Source organism: Rhinopithecus bieti, unplaced genomic scaffold (assembly GCF_001698545.2).
Source record: "Rhinopithecus bieti isolate Rb0 unplaced genomic scaffold, ASM169854v2 scaffold_14549, whole genome shotgun sequence".
Lineage (NCBI taxonomy): Eukaryota > Metazoa > Chordata > Mammalia > Primates > Cercopithecidae > Rhinopithecus > Rhinopithecus bieti.
Window position 1 is genome coordinate 274,223 of NW_016808027.1, and position 23,755 is coordinate 297,977.

The window sequence follows — 23,755 nt, forward strand, 5'->3', positions numbered from 1 at the left end:
AGAGGGAGAGAAGGTAGGAACAGGATTGTCTTCAGTGGGAATGAATGAGATCAGCCATGGGAATCCTTCCCACTTCACCCCTTCACTGACAGGGGCGGGGATAGGGGATGGGGTGTCCTCCGTCTCTTCTTCCCTGGGACCATCCCTCATGGGCCTGGGCTTAGCCCAATCCTTAGTTTGGTGCTGACCCCCAGTGGCAGCAAAGGGTATGACAGAGTCCTCAGATGAGATGGAATTAGGGAGGCTTAGAGCCCCAACTCTCCTAATTAGGCATAAGGACCCTCATGAATACACATCTCTGAGGGCACATGGGGAAACTGAGATCCACAGAGAAATATACCCAAAGTCAGAACAATAGCTAAAGGCAGAGTCAAGGCTAGAACCAGAGCCGGGTTGAGGAAGCTGAACTTCAGAGAAGCTGAGTGGGTGCCCAGGGTCACATAGCTACTCTGTGGAGGAACCAGAATTAGAACCAGGCCTAGCCCAGCCTCCTAACATGGAAGACTTCCCATTGGCTGGGGAGAGTACATCAGCTGAATCTTGGCTCTCCCTTCACCACCCCTTCTTCCCCAGCTGGCTCCAGAGCACACGCTCATGTCCTTCCGGAAAGCCCTCGAGCAGAAGTTGTATGGGCTCCAGGCTGACATTACCATCAGGTAGGTGTAGCGGAGGGAATATAACTCCTCTAACCCCTCCCACACACATCAGCATCCACCTGGGTCTCTGCTGGGGGAACCTCTGGTCTTAGAGCCTCTGAGATGGGAGGAGGGGGGCTTAGATTATCCACAGCAGGGCAGGCACCCCGTTCCTGCAGACTCCAGGATGTAAAATAGAGGAAAGAACAAATGCTCTTGGTGCAAGCAGGAGCCCTGCCACAGAGCCACTTGAAGGGAAAAATAGATCTATATGGCTGTGTATGATGGAGCTCCAACACTCTCATGAGGGAAACAAAGCGAGTTGCAGAGTGATACAGTCACTGTGACTCCAGTTACGTTTTAAAAGACCACAAAAAAGTGACATATACACTTTCTCCCTGTACATATATAAGTAGATACTAGTATAAATGGCAGGAAGAATCCATACTAATCTCATAACAGGTTATCTGAGAAGAGAATAAGAGAATACGGGCAGGACTGTCATATATAGTTGTACAGGTTGTGTACTGAACAAGGGGATCACATATATGAGGACATTGTTCCCAGTATAGACATAGAATTGTGTATTTATCACAACTTTCTAGCAGATGGTGGTAAAATGCCTTGAGGAACAGACGGCATGGGTGCCTTTTACTTTTTCACACTAAGGCACCATATGAGCTATTGGCAACCCTGGTAGAGTAGACAAGGATTGGGGTCGGATGGAATTTGCCAAAGAGGTCTACATTTGCACTGTTCCCATCATAGCATCTCAGGGATTTGGTTCCAAACCAGGTTCCACCACTTACAGGCTGTGGACCCTGAGCTAGACACTTCCCTCTCTTAGCCTCAGTTTCTCCATTATCAAACGAGGCAGCACCTACCTTCCAAGGCTGCTAAGAGAGTAGGTCCAGCTTTTTTCCCAGCCCTCCCTCCTTGGCAGTCCCCACCCCCATCTGACCCTCACAGAGAGCCAGAAGGCATTGGCCCTTCAGGGTCACCCACCAGCCCACTGTCTTCCCTGTGCAGATGGGAAGACTGAGGCCCAGAGAGCGGCAGCCCAGCCGGGATCCTGTGCTGGGTGGGGAGGACTGTGTGGGGTGACCATCATTGGTGGGCAGGTGAGGGATCTGGGGAGTCAGTGACTCGACGGCCCCACCCTCCCTGCAGCCTGGACGGCGTGCCCTTCCTCATGCACGACGCCACCCTGCGGCGCACCACCAACGTGGAGGAGGAGTTCCCAGAGCTGGCCCGCAGGCCTGCCTCCATGCTCAACTGGACCACCCTGCAGAGACTCAATGCTGGCCAGTGGTTCCTGAAGGTCTGGCTGCACCTGATCCCAATCTTAGGCATGGAAAACACCAGCAGGGACTGCAAGGAGTGAGATGCAAGGGTGGCCATCAGCTCCGAGACCCCCACTCACAGGGCTTTCCCGACCTCCACCCAAGCTGCTTACTGGCCTCCGGGGCTCTTGCCACTGCTGCCAGATCTCGTGGTTGTCACTGCTTGTTCTGGGTCCGTTTCCCTCACTATAAAACGTTGACAGGGACGAGAGCAGTAAATAGAATTGTTAACTCTGTAAAACTCTAGAGATGGGTTGGTTTTCTGGTCTGAAATGCTCTAGAAGGAGAAATGCCGTGGGTCTGGGAGCGATTCCAAGCAAGCTGTCCTCCGTCCTCTTGCTAAGCAAGGTGTGGGGAAGAAAGGTGAAGGCTGGGGCCTCCTACAGCCTCCACATGGCCACAGCCATCAATCTGCCGACCCCAGCAGACTCTGGCAGCCCAGGGGTCTCCACGCTCAGTTGCCAGAAGGGTATATGGGGGCCCCGAAAGGGCTGATGATGCAGCCATGTGTGTGTCCCTATCCCTGCCAGACCGACCCCTTCTGGACAGCCAGCTCCCTGTCACCCTCCGATCACAGAGAGGCCCAGAACCAGTCCATCTGCAGCCTGGCAGAGCTCCTGGAGCTGGCCAAGGGCAATGCCACACTGCTGCTCAACCTGCGTGACCCGCCCCGGGAGCACCCCTACCGCAACAGTTTCCTCAACGTGACTCTGGAGGCCGTGCTGCACTCTGGCTTCCCCCAGCACCAGGTGAGGCCCTGTTGCACTCCGGACTTCAGCTTTCCCATTTGTAAAATGGGGATCACACACCCCTTACTTCCCTGGCAGGGTCATCATGGGACAAGAGGAGAACAAGAAAACACTTTAAAATGTGTAAAGGTCCAGACTGTCAAGTTATTTCAGTGAAGTGTTGCCCTGTTGTGTGGTGTAATAATTTGGGACTAGAGAAATCTGACATCAGTTTAGGATGGCACACTAAGTGCTAGTGGCCATGTGCAGAGTAGTGGCTGTTTGGGTTTTCCCTCCCATACTAGCAGCGGGCCAGAAGGGAAGCTTCCTGAGTTGCTCCCAGTGCGCTTTGCAACCTTGGCTGGGACTGAGTCCTGCCCTGCTAATGACTGCATCTGAGCTTTCACTGCCTGCCAGGTCCCGTCTCTTAACCCCACGGGTGCTCTAGGAGGGGTAGGTACTCTTACCCATTGGGCAGAAGAGAAGTCCGAGGCTGCTTCTCTCCTGCCTGCAGGTCATGTGGCTGCCTAGCAGGCAGAGGCCCCTGGTGCGGAAGGTGGCTCCCGGCTTCCAGCAGACATCAGGCTCCAAGGAGGCGGTCACCAGCCTGCGGAGAGGCCACATCCAACGGCTGAACCTGCGCTACACTCAGGTGTCCCGCCAGGAGCTCAGGTGCCTGCCCTGACCCAGGCTTCTCCAGGAGAGGGTGGGACTGAGTATCTCTCAGTCCTGCCACCACCACCCCACAAAACACACACACAGTTGGGCAGAGGGATGGGCACACAGAGGAATCGGGCACACATGGTTCAAAGACGACAGGGTGTGTCGGGCAGACCCGGGCTTGTCCCCAAGCTTGGCCCCCTGCAGCCGACGTTCCTTCCCCCGGGCATGGCTGTGAAGTGGTGAAGAGGACATGCTTTACCAGCCCTCACACTGGGCCCGGAGCTGCCAGAGTCCACATGCTGACCCGCCTCTCCCCTGCCTCACAGGGACTACGCGTCCTGGAACCTTAGTGTGAACCTCTACACAGTCAACGCACCGTGGCTCTTCTCCCTGCTGTGGTGTGCGGGGGTCCCATCCGTCACCTCTGACAACTCCCACACCCTGTCCCAGGTGCCTTCCCCCCTCTGGATCATGGTGAGTTGGGGGGCAGAGGGCACCTGGGGGGCAGTGCTGGAGCTGCCTATGGCCTGCCCTGACCACTCAGCAAGCTCTGTGCTTGGGGCTGTCCCTGGGAGGTCTCTGGCGTGGTGGGGAGTCTGTGGTGGGGGTGCAGGCTTGAGGCATGAGGATTTCATGGCATCTGGGATCTGCACTAAGGTGTTGGGAGGACCCTGGACCTGATCCACAGGGAGAAAAGCATCACTAAGGGCTCTAGAGAAGTAAAGAGCTGCTTGGGTTTCTTTGGTTTGGAGGGTAACAACAGGACAGGAATAGGAAGCACTGACCGGGCACAGGGCTCACGCCTGTAATCCCAGCATTTTGGGAAGCAGAGGCAGGATGATAACTGGAGCCCGGGAGTAGAAGACTAGCCTGGGCAACATCAACATAGTGAGACCCTGTCTCTACAAAATAATAATAATAATAATAATAATTTGCTGGCCATGGTGGCACACGCCTGTAGTCCTAGCTACTTGGTAGGCTGCAGTGGGAGGATTGCTTGAGCCCAGGAAGTCGAGGCTGCAGTGAGCTGTGATCACTCTAGCCTGGGTGACAAAGTGAGACCCTGTCTCAAAAAATAAAAATAAAAAAGAATAGGAAACATTAAAATTTGCTCAGAGAATAGCAAGTAAAACAATATTTTAGCTGGTTGACTGTACACCTGCAGATAGGTGGTGGCTCCACTGCCACCTCCCTGAGCATGCAGAAGGCAGATGGAGGGTATCCTTATGCCTGAGAGAATACAGTGCCAATGAATCAGACCTAAGATGTGGATGGTTCTGTGGGAGAGGAGGGTGAAGGGAAGGCAACCTGGGGAAAGGGGCAAGACCGATGGGATGAGAGTCAGGAGGGAGGGAGGAGCAGAGTCACTGTCTTTCAGTATCTGGCTCCTGCTTTGAGGACCCTGGACACACAGACCCTGCAGGCCTAGCACATGCCCCCTCTGCCCTTAGCACCATACAGTCCCCTCCTACCCTGAGAGTGCACACGTGTACACACATGCCCCGGCCCCCAGGCCCATGGAGCCCGGAGCCCACACCTGCAAAATGTAATCTTCAGCCCCCAGACCCCCTCAGAGTCCTCCCTTGCCCTTCCCCAATGGCCATGTGGGGTCCTCTGGTCCACGGACCCTCAGTCTGGAGCCTCAGTCTGGACTGGCCGTGACTGGAAGTTGGCCTCGGGCCGTCTGTCCACAGCCCCCGGACGAGTACTGTCTCATGTGGGTCACTGCCGACCTGGTCTCCTTCACCCTCATCGTGGGCATCTTCGTGCTCCAGAAGTGAGTAGGATCTGACCACTTCCGTGGCCATCCCTGCCCTACAGCAGGCCCAGCCCCTACCCCAGCCAGGTGAACCTGCTCCTGAGCCCTGGGCCCTCAGCCAGGAGCGGGCCTGACCAGGGGAGAAGGAAGGACCCTGGTGGCCCCATCCTGCCTCAGACAGAGGCTGGGTGGCTTCTGGAATGAACATGCAGCTGGGAGCCCAGAGCCAAGCTCCGCCTTGAGTGGCTGTACGGGCTTAGGTGAATTTCAGTTCCTCTCCAGGCTGGCCTGCTCATCCGTTAGCCAGGGCATGGGTTCCCACCAGCCCTCAGCAAGATAGCTGGGGTGTGCTCAAAGTGGGGAGGTGTGGTTGGTCCCAGGGAGGGTCTAGGGCCAGCCCGGGGCCCCCACCCAGCCAGGAACCAAGGGTCTGGGATTTTATTCTTTACTGACGTTCTCTCTCTGTCCCATCCTGCTCTGATCGGCGCATGTCCCTCCTCTCTCCCCCTCCCCCTCTCTTTGCTGCACTCTGGCATCTCACAGCTATCACTTGATCAGGTAATTCTGGTGTGGTCTTCCTCCTCCTCCTGTTCCTCTTTCTCCCTCTTGCCATCCCCTTCTCCAGTTCTGTCTAAAAACCCGCCGTGCACCAAACCCTGTGCCTGGGTCACCTCGCAGACACCGCCCTTGCCTGAAGCCTCCCTTACCCCTGCAATCCTCTTTTCTGCTCCTGCCGTCCCACTGCCGTGTGTGTCCCTCTGCTCCCTGTTCCCACGGCCGTTTCTGCAGGTGGGGACCAGTGTTTCCTTGACAGCTTCCTGACCTGGCCTCTCTGTGTACCAAAGTGTCTCCCTCTGGAGGAGGGGACCCTACCTGGGCACCGCCATCCCCCTGCCTCTGGCACTCACCGGGGTCTTCACCACTTGTCCAGGGCAGACCTTACCAAGTTTCTGCCTCTCTCTTCCCATCTTCTCCCTCCCTGGCTCTGCCTCTCCCACTGTTCACTCTTCCTGTTTACCTTTCTCTGCCTCTCCCATCTCTTTCTCTCTCTTCTTTACATTCTATCTGTGACACCCATCCCTGCTTTGCTCCCCCCACACACAGCCTTTTCCTTGTTCCCCTGAGAGGACCCCACAGTGGCTGAGCTTCCTGTTCTGGATGTGGCTGGCCAAGAGACCCTGGCCTGACACTGTCCTGGGTTTTGACGTGGATTTCCAGGATGAGACCTGGAGCCAGGGACCCAAGTCTCCCTCCCTCTAGTGCCTTAGCCCCTCCTGGGTCAGGCAGCTTCACCAACCAGCTTCTAGGAGGAGACGCTGTCCCTGGCTATGGGACACTCCCTGAGTCATTCCTCTGTCCGCCCAGTTGACCAGCATCCACACACACCGGCTGCTGGTGCTGGTGCTGTGTCTGCAGCAGGAGTTGGGCCTTCTCACGGGGAGCCGAGCGTGTCGGGGAGGCTGCCCCATGGTGATTCAGCCGCTGGCACAGTCATGCTGGGTTTGCTCAGACACAGCCAGGGCAGTGTCATTGTCTCCTGGGGATCAGGAGAGGCCTGATGGAGGAAGGGACCCTGGGGGACAAAGGCCGGGGAGGATACCATTTCCCTGCAGGCCTTATTCTTCCATTCATTCGCTCAACAAGTATAGGTCAGGCTCCCAGGACACGGCAGGTGTTGATGGTGCTGGGGCACAGCGATGAACAGGAAGAGATTTGCTCACTGCCCTCAATGATTCATAGGGCAGCCAGCCTCGCCAGGGTGTCTGTGCCACCCCCCGCCTCCTGCTTTCCCCTTGTCTGCCTGCCCTGTTCATCCATCCATCCACCTGTCCATCTGTCTGTCCGCTTCTGCTGCGCTGACCCCATCTAGTAACTCACAATTGGTTTCTTGTGGAGTCTTGACTCCCTCCATCCCCCAAGCAGGGTTCAGTCCCTGAGACAGTTGGGTTCTTGTTCCCAAGCTGATCACCCACTCCTCTTGGTGGGGACAGGGGTGAGAGTTCAGTGATCCTTCTGCCTCGATCCCAGGAAAGGTCTAAGTTCAGAGGTCAGGAACCTGGGGCTAGTTCAGAGGAATGACAATAGTGAAGACAGTGGCCTGGGCTGGGCACAGAAACACGAGTCCTTTCCACTTAGTGCCTGGTCCCTGTATGCCCTGTGCATGCTCCACCTCCCAGCCCACTCTGGGGTTGCACCTGTCTCAGCCATCAAGGGGATTCATGCTGTGACCTCCCTCCCCAATAGGACTGTCAGGACAGAGCAGCAGCTGGCCCCATTCCAAGTCACTCTAACCCCCTTGCCTTGGGAACCTGTGCAGACCAGCTCTGGGCAAAGCCCCCTACCACCTGGCCCCACCCCCCTGCTTTCCTTCCCTCCCTCTCAGGGTGTCTCCCCAATAGCTTCGCTTAGCCTGGTCATGGTGGTAGAGTTGTAAGAGACATCAGCTGGACTCCCTGAGATTGGTGTGTGCCCCAGCTTAGGTCAACAGAGTCATGCCTACTAAGCTCCTCCTGTTCCCAAATCCGTCCCATTTAAAGAGAGCCAGGTGTATTACTGGGGACACCTGAGACAGAACTAACCAACTCTAGTCCTGGGCCAGGGCTGCTGACTGATGGCTCTGGAGGTAAAAGGGAGGCCGGGGAGCCCTGGCCGAGAGTCAGTAGGCTCTGATTTGAGCCCCAACTCTGCTCTCTCTCTGGATTTATTTCCCCCTTATACGGTGGGACAAGAGTCCTGCTGGTCTCTCAGGCCACATCCAGAGAGGCTCTGGAAGTAGGCAGGGTCCCTGCTCCAAGGGAGGAGTGAGGAGGGACCTGATGCCCACGGGGCCGTCTCTGCAGGTGGCGCCTGGGTGGCATACGAAGCTACAACCCTGAGCAGATCATGCTGAGCGCTGCAGTGCGCCGGACCAGCCGGGATGTCAGCATCATGAAGGAGAAGCTCATTTTCTCAGGTACACAGCCCTGCAGACAGGTGGAGGCAGGCCCTGGGCCCAGCTTTCTGCACCTCCACATGCAAACAGATGTGTATGCGAACACATTCACGTGTGGCACATACGGGTAGAGACAAGGGCACAGATATACATAAACCCACCGGGATTATACCCACACACATACAAAGGCATAAGTACATGTGTGAAAACAGACACCCCCACACACAGTCATCCACTCTGTCATCCACCATGGCTCGGTGTCAGTGCCATGGTTGGTGGGCAGGGGTGGGGTAGGGAGAGGAGTCTGTTTTGAAGGCCCGTCCCCCTTTGCCTGATTCATACTTAGATCCTACAATACTGGCCTCACCCTTGCTCTTTGCCAGTCCCTGTCAACATTCCCAGTCTGATGGAAGCAGCAGCTACGTAAGCAGAGGCATGGAAAGTCGAGTTCCTGCCATGGGAGTGCTGTGGGGGAGGGCGTGGTCAGGGCTGCCTGGGCAGTGAGGAATGCTTTGGGTGCCTGATACACTGAGATGGGGAGGATGCATAGCAGGTGCCTGGGTAATGGCTTCAAGTTGAGGGCCGAGCGAGCTGAGGGAAGGAAGGGCATTCCAGGTGGGCACGGCATGTGCGCAGAGGTGGCAAGGGAGCACTGCTTGCCTGGGCACCAAGAATGAAGTGTCCCTCTATTGGGCCGAACTCCACTCAGCAGAGCTTTCTTGAGCCTTAGATCCGTGCCCAGCACTCTACCAGGCCCTGGGGACATAGATGCCCAGAACCCACCCTGGTCCTTGAGGTGCTTTGGGGGCCCAGGCAGCAACCATACAGAATATGGCCAGGGCAAAGGGAAGCAGGGGCTGGGGTTGCCATGAGGAGGCCCGGACCCGGCCCAGGGCTCTGATGAGGCTCCCAGGAGGCTGAGTGACAGATGAGAAGACTTGAGCCAGACTGTAGGAAAAGGAGGTGGTGTTGGGGCAGCCACTCCTAAGAGAGGGGCCAACACACGCAAAGGCCCTGAGGAGAGTGGACACATGGGTGCCAAGCTCAGGGACACAGGTGGTTTTCTGTGACTGCAAAGTGGAGTCCCAGGGGACAGCAGATGAAGGTGAAGCTAGAGTGCTCAGCAGATACCAAAGGGGCCTTGAGTGCCGGGCTCAATGTCGACCTGAGCCCAGTGGTTTCATCAGCCTCCAAGTGCCCAGCTGGGTGGTACAGCCTTCCTGCCCCATCTGTCACCCATCCTCATGACTGCCTCCTCCCTGACTCACATTCTGTCTCCCTCTGGCCCAGCAGAGATCAGCGATGGTGTAGAGATCTCCGATGTGCTCTCCGTATGTTCAGACAACAGTTATGACACATATGCCAACAGCACCGCCACAACTGTGGGCCCCCGAGGGGGTGGCAGCTGCACCAAGACCCTCACAGAGCGGAGTGGGCGTTAGCTGAAGACATGTCTGTCCCACCTTCTATGACACAGAAGCCAGGGGAGCCTAGGAGAGCTGATGGAAGCATGTCTGAACTCGGAGTGCTCTTGGGAGCTGGCTCCACAGCCTCCTTGTGGGCTCCAGCCCCTTGTCAGCCGCAGCCTCTCTTGAGGGGGACTCCCGTGTCCCCCTGAGGCCCAGCTGGACCAGGACTCCAGCCTCTCAGATGCCCCTGCAGGCCTGGGGCTCCTTCTGGGTGGTGTGGGGCCTAGGGCTTGGGCCCCTCTTCTGAGGCCCTCTCCTATATCCTGACTTGGAAGCTTTGATGGGTCATGGGCCATGCCATGCCCCCTGTGGCAATGGAGGGTGCAGATGCTCAGCTGTGCTGTCTGTCCTCCTATCTGTGCCCCGAGGCACCTGAATTCTCTGTTTTTATCCTGCCCCAAGGGACTGGGCCGGGCCTCTACCCAAAGCAACTCTGCTCTTCCTGTCAGTCTCAAAGCACAAGGAGGTTCGGCCCAGGAGGAAGCCAGCTGCAGTGTGGAGACACGTCCTCCTTCCCAATCCGCCTCATGCCACCACCAACCCCCTGTCCCAGGAGCAGACCTGAGCCACATTCCCTAGGAGCAGCTGGAGATGGCCAGAAGAGTGAGCTCAGGGCTACTGGATCCTATGCCGAAGTGTCCAGCAGACCTCAGGGCAGAAGAGTCCCCTAACCCAGGAGTCCACAGACTGATTTAACCTCAGGTTCCCACATCAGTGGCCACAGGGCAGGGCCCACCTGGTAAAAGTGTTCTGGACATGGTCAGGGTGGGTGTGTAGCTAAGTAGGCCTGCACAGAGGGAACCCAAGAGGCTCGGCCAATGTGATTAAAGCTGCCATTTTGATGTGTGTTGTCTCTGAATTGCCACCAGGAGGGTGGGGACAAGTGCACTGGGTCTAGGTTTCAGTTCTGACCCTATGATTTGAGGAGGAACCATTCTCAGGAATGAATGGGAAAGCGGCAGGAATGGTGCCTCCCCTTCTCTGGGTCCACCATGGTGCCAGTGGCTGGGAGCCGGTATCCTCACATGGTGGATGGGGAGACAGTCTTGGAGAGGTAAAAGTGACCTCCAAAGGCCACACAGCTTAGAACAGGCCAAGCCAGAATCCCACCCAGAGTCTGACCCCAGCGCATATGTATGTCTCCCGTAAGCTAGGAATGACACGCAGAGGGGGAGGGCTCCTGGGTCCAATGTAGGGCTGGGAGTGGGACTGGCAGGTGCTCTCACAGCCACATGAAGGCATTCTGAGCCTCCCGGCTATGTTGGAACAGACCTTCAGCACAGGGAGGCCTCTTCCCCATGTGAGGAGTTTGGCTTTGACTTCTCCGAGCTTTGGACCTGCCTGAGGAGGGCCCATGCCCAGGACTGGGGGCACCTGGGCTGAAAGCCAAAGTACAGCCCTGGGACCACAGGTGTCCTTTCCTTCCAGTCCTTGGGACTTCTGCTGTCTGTGAGCAGGAGTCAGTGGTGGTGTCTGAGCAGGCCTGTAACTCCCCTCTTTGTCCTGAGAGTCTGCCTGGTCATGGGTGTGTCCTGAGGGAAAAGGGGGAAGCTGAGCCCCAGCTCCAGCCTGCATCAAATTAACTCCATGCTTCCTGGGAGCCAAGGGACGTGTCTCTTCCAAACAGGAATCTTCTGGATATAATTCTTGGGGTCTAGGAGATTCTGGCATGCAAATGTTGGAAGCTCCACTGGGCCCCCACAGTAGCCTTGAGGAGCGGCCCTCCTGCCCCTGCTACTGAATGTCTGGCAGGTGCTCCTCTTCTTGGGGCAGAGGTCAGCTCCCGCCTCTCCCTGGGCTCAAGGGAGTGAGACTCAGAGCCACCGTGCCCCCCGCCCCACACATGCTTAGTCACATTGGCATCTACATGGTCACACAGCCACATGTCCACACGCAGCCCAGTGCTACACAGTCACTTCATTCCATGTACTTCCACAATCACGCATAGTCACCCTGGAACCTACATGCCCACAACTGCACGATGACACTCCTCCCACACCCCAACTCCAGCACCATACACCTTCAAACCCTTGTCTTCATTCAGGAACAAGGCCAGCACCAGGTCACCCCCAAACCCAGGCACAAATCCAAATCCAAATCCAAATCCTGGAGTTGCACACACAGTCAATCCACTCTTATGCCCCTTCTTTCTTTCCCTCCCTCCCAGGGCTAGTCCAAGAGTAGAACAAAAGCCTAGCATCCCCTCCCCACTCGCTTCTCCCTTCCTCTCCCTCCCCCTCCCTCCTGGCGTCCAGCCCCTTTGTCCTCCCGCAGCTGAGCCCGAGCAAACAGCGAACGGGGGTCTGGGCAGAGCAGCACGAACATTGGAGCTTGGGCTGCCAGGGGTGTGGGCAGCAGGCACAGGCGGGAGTGATACCTGTGAGAGCAGCAGCTGCGGAGCACTTGGGAGAGGGTGTGGCCAGGTAAGCGCCAGGTGCATGGGGCAAGGCTTAGGCTGCAGGGCTGCCCCAGCTGCGTGGTGTCCACAAGTCTGAGATGGGGAGGATGCGGAGGAGGTGCTTGGGTAATGGTTTCAAGTGGATGTGGGTGTAAAAAAGAGTGACGGTGGCATATTTGAGTCAGCTTCTATAGGCTGGGCCCTACAGTCTGCATCATGACCCCTGGCTTGAAGTGCCTAGACTCAGCCAAGAAGGGAGGATACTCATTGAGCCCTACCTGGGAATTTTTACCTTCCGTGTACCAACTGGGTGTCCTTTGACCCCCAGACTGGGGATCCCAGATTGAATACTGGATCTGCTGTCACTGTGTGTCCAGAGCGCCCAGTGCAGTAGATAGTAAAATGAAAAAGTACTGACACACTTCCTAGGAGGGAACTCTTTCTCCCCCAGGGAGCTGCTTGTGCTGTGGGACACCTTTGCAAGAAGTCCATCCTTATGCTAATGGGCCCGGCCCTCTTGGGTTTCAACTCAGAGTGTAGTTGCTTTCTGGGCTAGTGGAGACAGACTGGTTGCAGCGTGCTGTGATGACCGGTCTCACTTCCCTCCACCTCCTGGCTGCTCCTTGGGACACACCCCCACCCTGGCAAGTGTGGCATGCAAACCCTGGAGCCAGGTAGATTCAGGATCCAGTCTCTCCACTTGGGCAAAAGTAGTTAACTTTCTTGCCCACCAGGGAGCTCATTTCTCACGATGCTGACCAGGGGATCCACGGCCCGGGATGACCAGGGCATGAAAGCCAGACTGACACTGGGCAGGATCTGACCTCCAGAAGCAGCAGAGCAGCTGGGAGCAGAAGGATGGAAGGAGAGGCAGGGCGCAGAGGGTGGACCTGAGCCCCCTAGAGTAAGCTGATGGAAAGGAGTGAACTCCCTGTCCCTGGAGGTGTGCAAGTAGAGGCTGTGTGTTCATAATGGCCAAATCATAACCAGCATGGCCCAGCCCCTCAGTCTGCAGAGCGCCTTCACAAACACCCCTCTGCTGAGCCTCACGGCAAACCTCTGAAGGGCAGGTGTCCTGTGTGTGCTTGTTTCCCTTATGACAAACTAAAGGGGCAGGGGTGGGCTAAAGAAACTTCTCAGGTTGTGAGAATGAAATTAAATTATGTCTATAAAAGTAACTGGCACACACAGTGTCCTCCCTTCCTCTCGAGTAAAAACAATACAGGGAAACACCCATGTAGCTTGTACTGTGCACCAGCACTTTTCATAAAGCCCATGTAATAGTCATGAAGCCACAGCCCTGTGAGGTAGGGATCCCATTTCAGATGAGATAACTGAGGCCAGGACCGGCAGGTGAGAGGAGTGACTTGCCCCCGGCCACACCATGAGCCAGTGGCAGGGACTGGGTTAGTTTGTTCCTAGAGTTCTTTCCACTTCCAGACGGTGCTACCTGGAGAACACCAAGAGAACTCACTAGAGAGAGGGCCAGCTTCCCTCAGCCTGGGCTCTAACCTTTCACCCTCTCAGAATTCGCCCATCCTTCTCAGCTGGAAGATTCCCCTCAAGGACGCCCTCCCTGACTCCCCTCCACCTGGGTCCAGCGCCGCTTCTATGAACTCCCCTAACACGCGGTGCCTCCCCATGGCACCCCTGCCAGACTGGGAGCTCCGGGCCCACAGAAACTATGGTTGTCTTGCTCACTGCCTGGCACAGAAAAGGCTCCCAATAAATACTTGAATCTGTTTGCGCGAATGCTGTGTGTATGATGCTGTCTATCGGGGGAATGCTCAGGGTGTGGTCAGTGCTCAGCACCTACCGGAGATGGGCAGGAGACAGGCAGGATTGAGCAGAGGACGGTCGAGTTATTGTACCCTCTCTCTCCTGCACACGCACACACTGGGTCTCTGTGGGGCGGCCTTAGTCCCTTGACCCAGGACTTCAACTCCTGTCACGGGACCCTCCTTACACAGATATATTTCCAGGTTCCAGTAACTTCCCTGCTCCCCCGCTTCAGACCCCGGGGCGGCCAAGGCGCCTTGCTATTAGTAGCCTGGGGAACAGCCCTCCTCCTGCTGGAGTCCCTCACGCCGACTCCGCTGTTGAAAATAGTTCCTTTATTAGACCCTCCTCCGATTATCCTATTTGAGAGCGTGCCATCTGTCTCCTGCAGATATCGATAGGAAAACGCGTAGCGAGTTTGAAGAACCGAAAGGGGCACTGAGTGTCTGAGTGGGTAGGCAGGGCAGAATGTCGTGCTGGTGAGGCGGGGCTGGGGCACTGTAGCCATAAGGAACCTGAACGGAGGGGACAGTCGCTGAACAAATGGTCAAGGGAGGAAATAAACGGATGAGGGCGGTCGACTCTCCCGGGCGCAGCCAGGTGACCTCCCCGACGCTGTTTGTGTTCTCTCCCCGGCAGGATGCGGCAAGGCCCTGGGCCGGAGGAGTCGGAGCCGGGCTGCGAGGTGCCGTGCGCGGGCCCATGCCACGCGCAGCGCGTGCTGCAGACCCTGAACACGTACCGGCGGAGCGGTACCCTCACCGACGTGGTGCTGCGCGCCGGCGGCCGCGACTTTCCATGCCACCGCGCGGCGCTCAGCGCGGGCAGCGCCTACTTCCACAGCTTGTTCGCGGTAGGGCGGCCCGAGCGCGGCCCGGCAGTGGTGCCGGTAGCTCCCGAGGCGCCAGGCACAAGCCCGGCCGGGGCGGCGGCGGCGCTGGCCGTGGTGCTCGACTACGTGTACGGAGCGGGCGTGCGGCTGCGGGAGGAGGACGAGGCGGCGGCCGTGCTAGCGCTGGCGGAGCGGCTGGGCGGGCAGGCCTGCGCGAGGCCTGCGTACGCTTCCTCGAGGGCAGCCTGCGCGCCGGCCAACAGCCTAGGCGTTGCGCCCCTGGCCCGCCGCCTTCTCTGCTGCCCGCTGGCCGAGCGCTGCGGCCGGCGTCGTGCGCCAGGCCGTTCGCCGAGGTGGCGCGCCACGCCGACCTTCCTGGAGCTGGCGCCCGACGAGGTGCGCGCTGCTGGCGGATCCTGCGCTGGGCGTGGCGCGCGAGGAGGCTGTGTTTGAGGCGGCCATGCGCTGGGTGCGCCACGACGCGCCGGCCCGCCGCGGGCAGCTGCGACGCCTGCTGGAGCACGTGCGCCTGCCGCTACTGGCGCCCGCCTACTTTCTGGAGAAGGTGGAGACGGACGAGCTGCTGCAGGCCTGCGGCGAGTGCCGCCCGCTGCTGCTGGAGGCCCGCGCCTGCTTCATCCTGGGCCGCGAGGCCGGTGCGCTGCGGACCCGGCCGCGGAGGTACGGCCGCCGTCCCCTAGCCTCCCGCCCTCCGTTCTTCCCACCTTCTTCCACCGCCCATTCATTCCTTCATCATCATTTAGTACTGCCTCTTGATGATATGCAGACATTCGTTAAACATTTTAGAGGCTCGGTGCCCATAATTCTGCCCTTGAAGAGTTAAGCCAGTGAGGGAGATGCAGAGACCCCACCCCTGCGCACACTGTTTCTTTCGCCCATGCAACCGTAATTCCGAGTACTTACTACTCTACGCAAGTTCTGTGCAGGGTGCCTGGGTGCGGAAGTGATTTGAAAACACTGTTTGCCCTCTGGGAGCTCGCAGTCTAATGAGGGATAGAAATAGGCAGGAGCATGGGGAAAGGGTGAAAGCAGCCTGCCCCACCCCTGGAAAGCCAGAATGAGAGGCTCTGAGCAGAGTAGCCCTTAATCATGCCTCCAGAGACTACACTATCTCTAACACTAAGCACAGAGCCTGGGACAGAGATCCTCAGATACGTGCCAAAGGAATTAGAAAACCAGTGGCTAAAGGGTATGGTAATTCTGGTGGGGTCAGATGCTTGAGGGGTCAATGAGAAGGAAGAATGATTGGCTGAAAGGGCGAGTTATCCGGCTTAATGGAATTAAAGATGAGGGGATGTCATAGGAGGAGGGAGGCAGCAGAATCAGCGGTTGGAGGTAAGAAAAAGTGTTGAAGATGAGTTAGCGACAGACAAACCTGGGCTTGAATTCCAGCTCGTCATGACGCTTGATGGCTGCATGACTTTGGGAACGCCATGGTATGTGAGCCTCAGTTTCCTCCCGTGTGAAAGGAGTAATAATCCCTACTAATAGAATTGCCATACGGATTAAACGAGGTTGTTTTTCTAGGTGAGGGCAAGGGCTCTGTAAAGATTGTTTTTTTTTTTTTTTCTGTAGTTTAGAGGTCAGCAGAATGCGGTAAGAATGAGCGATTCTCTTCCCAATACCCACAGGGAAAGTTGGAAGTGGCAGAGTCTAGCGGGAGTGGGGCCGGGGTCGGGTGGGCGGGGGTGATGACAAAAGCGCATGAAAGGGCAGCGGGACCGTGCAGTGTGGTCGAGAGGGTAAGAAAGGGCCGAACTTGGGTGCGGCCCAACAGGCACTGGGCTTATCCGCACGCCAGATTCATGGACCTAGCTGAAGTGATCGTGGTCATCGGCGGTTGCGACCGCAAAGGTCTCCTGAAGCTGCCCTTCGCCGATGCCTACCACCCAGAGAGCCAGCGGTGGACCCCACTGCCCAGCCTGCCCGGCTACACTCGCTCAGAATTCGCCGCCTGTGCTCTCCGCAATGACGTCTACGTCTCCGGTGAGGGCGGAGCCGCAACGGGAGCTCACACGGGATTGGCTAGTAGCCTCCGCATTCTGCCCCCTTTGCTTTTTCCTCCAATTGGGAGAGGGGGGCGGGATGTGTTCTGATAACTTACAGTTACTGGCTGAAGTGAGCAGAGCTAACTAGGGGTGTGACCCGCCCCCCGCCGTTATTCAGCAATGTTAACTTCAATTCATATGATTACTTTTTGTTCTGAGCAGGTTTCCTAGGGAATTCAATTCGTATTAGTATTAATAATCACTTCATCTAGCCTACTATGTGCCGAACATTATGCTAAGAAGCTTACATTCGTTATCATTAAATCCCCCTACAATGCTGTTTTACAGATAAGAAAGGATGAGAGGCTCAGAATTTCCCCGTTGTCTCAAAAATGGCAAAGCTAGGAGGAACACACATCTGTTTGCTACCAACAAACTGTGTCCTCCCTGAGGCTCAGGCCCTTGAAGACTCAGAGAAGCATAAAACACAGTCCTTGTTCCCCTGGAGTGTCCTGGAGAGGAGAGAGAGACTTCAATTTTACCGCCAGGCAGAATGTGATCAGAATTCTGAGTCCCCAGATGATCTGGAATGCCACTAAGGGAATCTAGCCAGGGTTCATAGAAGAGATGATTTTTCAGTTGGACCTTGAAAGTTGGAGGGAACAGTATAGGCAAAGGCACAAGGGCAGGGACATGCAGAAAGGAACCCTGCGGACTCAGGGCTCTGAAGTGCAGGTTGAGTAACACAGGTGAGGCAGGAGTCAGATCACGGAGGCTTTGAGTCTGGGGCTAGGTGGATTGACCTTAATGTTGTAAAGAACTATGGGTGCCTGCAAAGGGTAAGGAGCAGGAGAATAAGCCAGGGAGGCCTCACAGACCATCCAGGCCACAGATTACCACTGGACAATTTATCCAAGTCCACTGATGGTTCTGAGCAACATGTGGGGCCTCTGTTGGGTGCCACTAGGAATAAACAAAGATGGGGGCTACCAAACAGATGTGGCTCTGGTCACAGGCTCAGGCTGAAGGGTGCAGTTAGGGTTGTCCTCAGAGAGGCTCCCATTGAGAGGTGAATCCCTGGCCAAGATCCCCAGGGTGGCCAGACATGGGAAGGGAGAGTCCACGTCCTGCGTCCCCAGTGCCTGGCCCCATAGGGCATACCATGTCCTCTAATAGCACCAATGCTGGGCCTGGAGCCAGAAGCTCTGGTTCTGGCTCTTACAAAAGGCCATGTAGTCTTCAGCAGGTCATTGTTGGTCTCTAAGCCTCATCTGAGTTTCTTATATGTAAACTGGGTGTAGTATTCCCAACACCTCATGGAGGGATGAGATCAGAAATGAAATTGTGCGGGTGAAGTTGGGAGTGAGGGTTATTGGGTCACCCTCTACCCCTCCTGGCTCCTAGTGCAGCTGGCTCTGCTTTTCCTGGGTCCCCAGTACATTCCAGATGCTTGCCTTGGGTACCCTTTGTACTCTTACCTTTCGTACAGCGGCCCCCTCTTTGCTTCCCTGAGCACGGAGCCTGGCACACCACCAGCACCACCATAAGGCGCCCCGTGAAAACCAGCCACTTCTTCCTGAATCTGTCAGGGCTTCTCCCCTCAAGGGTCATAACTCAAGACATTCTCACCACTTATTCAAAGCACACTGTCTGGGTCACAGGCCCAGAGTCTTACACCAGCTCAAGAAGTCCTCTTGCTGCCTTCCCTTAACCTTTCCTTTGGATCTGGGGGCCCTAGTTTCTAGCTCTTTGCGGGTGCTTGGGATAGCAAGAGAGCCTGTGGGCAACAGCTGCTTCTCTCTCCCTAGGAGGCCACATCAACAGTCATGATGTGTGGATGTTTAGCTCCCATCTGCACACCTGGATCAAGGTAGCCTCTCTGCACAAGGGCAGGTGGAGGCACAAGATGGCAGTTGTGCAGGGGCAGGTAGGCACGAGCTGCAGCGGCTGCCATGGGACCCAAGGTACAGATCTGTGGATGTCCTGGAGGGAGGTTGTCTAAAACCCTCTTTGTAAGAAGGGGTCTGAGGCCCCCCAAAAAAGAGACTTGTCCAAGGTCACATAATAATGGCTGATGTTAATAATAGCAATTACTGTAATAGTAACAGCCTGACGGTCAAGGATGTGGGCTCTGGGGCCATAAAATCTAGGTTTGAATCTTGATTGTGCCACTCAAGACTAAAAGAATCTGTGGGTCGGGCACAGTGGCTCACACCTGTAATCCCAGCACTTTGGGAGGCTGAGGTGGGCGGATCACAGGTCAGGAGATGGAGACCATCCTGGCTAACACGGTGAAACCCCATCAGTACTAAAACTACAAAAAATTAGCCTAGCGTGGTGGCAGGTGCCTGTAGTCCCAGCTACTCAGGAGGCTGAGGCAGGAGAATGGCGTGAACCCGGAAGGCAGAGCTTGCAGTGAGCCGAGATCATGCTACTGCACTCCAGCCTGGGAGACGAGACTCTGTCTCAAATAAAAAGAATCTCTCAACTATCTTCGTAAGCTACATCCCAAATTCAGAAACAAAAATGCTTCTTAGAATCAATTAAGTGGGGTGGTAAAGTCTCAATACCAGCTATATAGCTATTATTATTATTTTTTTTTTTTTTAATTTTTTCTGAGACGGAGTCTCGTTCTGTGGCCCAGGCTGGAATGCAGTGGTGCAATCTTGGCTCACTGCAAACTCCGCCTCCCAGGTTCACGCCACTCTTCTGCCTCAGCCTTCAGAGTAGCTAGGACTACAGGCACCCGCCACCAGGCCGGCTAATTTTTCTTGTATTTTTGGTAGAGATGGGGTTTCACCGTGTTAGCCAGGATGGTCTCTATCTCCTGACCTTGTGATCTGCCCACCTCGGCCTTCCAAAGTGCTGGGATTACAGGCATGAGCCACCGCGCCCGGCCTAGCTATTATTATTAAGCATCAGCTTGGTGCCAGGTGTTTTACAGCTGTAACCCGCATTCAGTACCCATCCTAAAGAGAGGTCGCATTATCTCCCCTAAATGAGAGGAAACCGGCTCAGGGAGGTACAGCAACTGGGTGGAGGCCACCCAGGTGGTGGCAGCACTGGGCTCCGGGGTCAGTTTGGTCTTGAAGCTGGGTTGGGGACAGGGATAGTTTCCAGCTCAGAGACTGTAAAACTGAAGCGGTGAGGCCGAGGGGCCTAAGGCCCTGGCACCCCGCTCCACGGCCCATGTCCTCACTTGCAGCTGTTCGCGGTGGGTGGTTTCGACGGCCTGAGGCGCCTGCACAGCGTAGAGCGCTACGACCCCTTCTCCAACACCTGGGCGGCCGCCGCGCCCCTCCCGGAGGCCGTGAGCTCAGCGGCGGTGGCGTCCTGCGCGGGCCAGCTCTTCGTGATCGGGGGCGCCAGGCAGGGCGGTGTCAACACGGACAAGGTGGGCGCGGGCCTCGGGCGCAAGAGGGCGTTGAAGGCTGCGGCAACCACTGTGTGCCAGGCGCAGAGCTGGGCGTTTCCATGCCCTTGTCTGTTTCCTCACTTAATCCCATCAACAGCCCAGACCAGTCACCTCCATGTTTCAGGGAAGGAAATGAGCAGAAAAATGACCCCAAGGTCACAGTGGGTCAGCAGCACACTGGGACTCAAATGTATGGGCTGGCACCACATAAGTTTCATACATTTTAAAAATTGAGGGCAAGATAGTTAAAATGCTTTCGTTACATTCCAAAAATAATACATTACTGAAAATTTAGAAAACAGAAAAATAGAAAAAAAACCCCATAATCCCACCATCCAGGCAGAGCTATTTATATTTTGGTGCATTGCCTTACAGGCTTCCGCTGAATTGATTTTTGTTTTTCTTAACAGTTCTGTTTTCTCACTGTTAGAATTTTGCATTCTGCATTTTATTCTAATTTAGGTATGAGCACTTTCCAAGTGATTAGCAACTTTACAGCCATCATTTCAATGTCTGTACTATTCCACTTGGTAGATGAACTAGAGTCTACTCATCTTTTATTGTTGGACATTTAGGCTTTTTGCAAATAAAAATATTTATCATAGCAGCTCCTTCCCTCCCGATGGCCTCATAAGCCTGTGGTCCTGGGACTTGACTCTTTCCCAAATTTGGGTGCCCACCCTTCCTTATTCCCTGACCACATTCTTTCAGCAAACCCTCCTGGAGCTGAGTAATGGGCACTCATGGTAGGAGGCCCCATTTAACACCATCCATGCAGCACTGATTTGTTATAGGCTGCTGTGGTGGAAGGGGGGGGGCGGGTCTCCAAGGAAACAGTTGAAACAGAGTGAGGTGAGCAGGCAACTAAGTACAGAAACTGTTAAGGGCATCAGAAACACCCATGGCCATGTGGACAGCTGTAGAAATAGGGCTGCAAGACACCTCAGCTGGAATCATATGACCTGAGAGCACCTGGAAAAAAGCGAGTTGACAGTGTATGCAGCCAGGAACACATCCCTATGTGGGGGTCTGCTATGAGAACCCTCTATAACCCTAAAGCAGACGGTACCTCTTCTAGCTCGGTATGATGTGCTCTATGATTAATCTTACATGAGGTGACTGTGTTCTCCATCAAAGGACAGACTGTTCCTGTGTGTGTGTGTTGGGGGGTGGGGAGGGGGAACACCAGGGAAGCCTTTAAGGATGGGGTGGCATTTGAGCAGGACCTTGAAAGATGGGGAGGCTTTTCACAAAGGGAGTCCAGAAGCAGAGGACAGAACATATAACTAGATGAAGAGCCCTTGAGGACAGGGACAGTGGATCTCCCCCTCCCTCTCAGATGCTTGCTCGGGCCAGGTGTCATCGTTTTGAATGAGTGCCCCCAGGGAGAGAGGTGGCAGCATGTGGGCAGTGGGCCATTTGGGATGGGGCAGTGTCTTCATCACCACTGCTCCTCTTGCCCCTCAGGTGCAGTGCTTTGACCCCAAGGAGGACCGGTGGAGCCTGCGGTCACCAGCACCCTTCTCACAGCGGTGTCTCGAGGCCGTCTCCCTTGAGGACACCATCTATGTCATGGGGGGTCTCATGAGCAAAATCTTCAACTATGATCCAGGCACAGATGTGTGGGGGGAGGCAGCTGTCCTCCCCAGTCCTGTGGTAAGTGGAGGCTTCAAGGCAGGAGAGCAGAACCCACTTCTAAGGCTCTGGATCTTGGAGCTTGTGAATCTTGTGTGACTCCATGCTAGGTGGTTTTATTATCCATCGCTCTCTAGCTCTGTCCTCACAGTGATAGTGAACCATGCATTTCACAGATGAGAAGACTGGCCTTAGAGAGGTTCAGCACCTGGCCCAGGCTAACTAGGCCCTGTTAAGGCAGAGTCTAGAACCCTGCAGTCCCAAGTGCTATAGCTTTGAGTGGGGATTTGGTCCAAATGACCCTGTGGTCTCTCCTGCCCTGAAAGCCACTGCTAGTAACCAGTCATAGGGTAAGAGGTGGGGAAGCGAGTTGCCAAGTTCTGCTCTAGTGATATCACAGCAGGGATGCCCAAGTCTTGGAAGCTGTGGCCCCTGCAGTTCCTTGCCTCCCCTACCTTCGTCTACATCCCCTGAAACTCCAGAGATTACACAGGTATGGTTGGACTGGTGGTCTCTGCCAGTTCTGACCTTTGGTGACCTTAAGTGGTGAGAATTCAGGTTTCCCTGAGTCTGCGATTCTAAGATGGCAGCAGTCGAGATTATTGTTATTGGTGTGCTTACCATATTCCAGGCTCTATATAAAATGCTTTACATGCTTAACTTCCATTAACTGTTAAGGGAACCCTGTGAAGAAGGCACTCTAGTTCTTCTCCCTTTGCAGATGAGGAAACTGAGGTCCAGAGAGGTTAAGTGACTTGCCTAAGGCCATTCACTGAATAAGGGTCAAGCTAGAGCTGGAACTCAGATGATCCATCCGGTTTCCTGCCTCTGTACAATCCAGATTGCCTGTTCACAGTCTGTGGGTCAAGGTCCTATTATCTGGCCTGGCCAGGCAGGGACAGAAGGAGCCCCAGGCTGAACCTGATAGTTAATTGTCTTTCTGTCTGTCCACTCAGGAAAGCTGTGGAGTCACTGTGTGTGATGGGAAGGTCCACATCCTTGGTGGGCGGGATGATCGTGGAGAAAGCACCGATAAGGTCTTCACCTTTGACCCCAGCAGTAGGCAGGTGGAGGCCCAGCCATCCCTGCAGCGCTGCACCAGCTCCCACGGCTGTGTCACCATCATCCAGAGCTTGGGCAGGTGACTCAGATTTGGACAGCCTGAGCCAGGAGGCGGAGAGGCACGCGGAGCTCAGGCGCACACTCTGCTCCCTCGTGGCACCTCCACACAAACAGCCCTTCACTTAACAGTCTCTTTTCTTGTAGAAATAAAACCTTGTTGGGTCTGTGTTCCAGCTGCAGTCTGCCCTGACTGAGATGGAATGTCCAATATTTGCTCCCTGTGTTTACTCTTAATGAAGCACTTTTATACCACTGCATTTATACCACTGTGTTTACTCTTGATGAAGCACTTTTATATCTGTTTGGGCTACTATCACCAAACACCTTAGACTGGGTGATTTATAGACAACAAAAGTTTATTTCTCATACTTCTCAAGGCTGGGAAGTGTAAGATCAGGTGGCCAGCAGATCTGGTGTTTGGTGAGGGCTCTCTGCTTCCTAAATAATATTTTCTTGCTGAGTCTCCACATGTGAGAGGGAGGCCAGGCAGCTCCTTCCGACCTCTTCTATAAGGCTCTAATCCCATTCATGAGAATTCCACCCTCATTCCCTAAGCAATTTAATGCCTTCCCAAAGGCCCCACCTCTTACTACGATCGCTTTGGGTATTAGGCTTTGACACATACATTACCTCATTTACTTTCAAAATAGTAGTATGGGCATTTTAAAAAACTGTATTTCATGCATAAAAAACAATATATATAAACAGTTAAAGAATAAAAAAATGCCAGGCTCGGTGGCTCAAGCCTGTAATCCCTGCACTTTGGGAGGCCGAGACGGGCGGATCACGAGGTCAGGAGATCGAGACCATCCTGGCTAACCCGGTGAAACCCCGTCTCTACTAAAAAATACAAAAAACTAGCCGGGCGAGGTGGCGGGCATCTGTAGTTCCACCTACTCGGGAGGCTGAGGCAGGAGAATGGCGTGAACCCGGGAGGTGGAGCTTGCAGTGAGCTGAGATCTGGCCACTGCACTCCAGTCTGGGCGACAGAGTGAGGAGACTCTGTCTCAAAAAAAAAAAAAAAAAAAAAAAAAAA

At 55.2% G+C, this 23,755-nt stretch overlaps 2 protein-coding genes across 9 annotated transcripts in view; both read left to right on the plus strand.

Annotated features, from left to right (window-relative positions):
- Positions 1 to 10,371, plus strand: part of GDPD5 (glycerophosphodiester phosphodiesterase domain containing 5) — a 90,941-nt gene extending 80,570 nt beyond the window's left edge. The window contains exons 10-19 of one of the 8 annotated variants that reach the window (XM_017885213.1): positions 574 to 656; positions 1,806 to 1,956; positions 2,509 to 2,727; positions 2,806 to 2,856; positions 3,221 to 3,378; positions 3,696 to 3,843; positions 5,064 to 5,146; positions 5,672 to 5,686; positions 7,969 to 8,081; positions 9,351 to 10,371. In XM_017885213.1, coding sequence (XP_017740702.1) covers positions 574 to 656; positions 1,806 to 1,956; positions 2,509 to 2,727; positions 2,806 to 2,856; positions 3,221 to 3,378; positions 3,696 to 3,843; positions 5,064 to 5,146; positions 5,672 to 5,686; positions 7,969 to 8,081; positions 9,351 to 9,502 — 1,173 coding nt within the window. In that variant the 3' untranslated portion in view covers positions 9,503 to 10,371. The remainder of the gene's footprint in view (positions 1 to 573; positions 657 to 1,805; positions 1,957 to 2,508; positions 2,728 to 2,805; positions 2,857 to 3,220; positions 3,379 to 3,695; positions 3,844 to 5,063; positions 5,147 to 5,671; positions 5,687 to 7,968; positions 8,082 to 9,350) is intronic. The other 7 variants (XM_017885214.1, XM_017885215.1, XM_017885216.1 and 4 more) reach the window with 7 other exon arrangements.
- Positions 10,372 to 14,151: 3,780 nt separating this feature from the next.
- Positions 14,152 to 22,924, plus strand: KLHL35 (kelch like family member 35). The gene is given in 11 exon segments (XM_017885222.1): positions 14,152 to 14,737; positions 14,740 to 14,792; positions 14,794 to 14,865; positions 14,868 to 14,909; positions 14,911 to 14,936; positions 14,938 to 15,219; positions 16,361 to 16,545; positions 18,356 to 18,474; positions 19,753 to 19,941; positions 21,430 to 21,618; positions 22,554 to 22,924. Coding segments are annotated over 11 exon segments (1,737 nt in total). The 5' UTR covers positions 14,152 to 14,346; the 3' UTR covers positions 22,743 to 22,924.
- Positions 22,925 to 23,755: the final 831 nt, after the last annotated feature.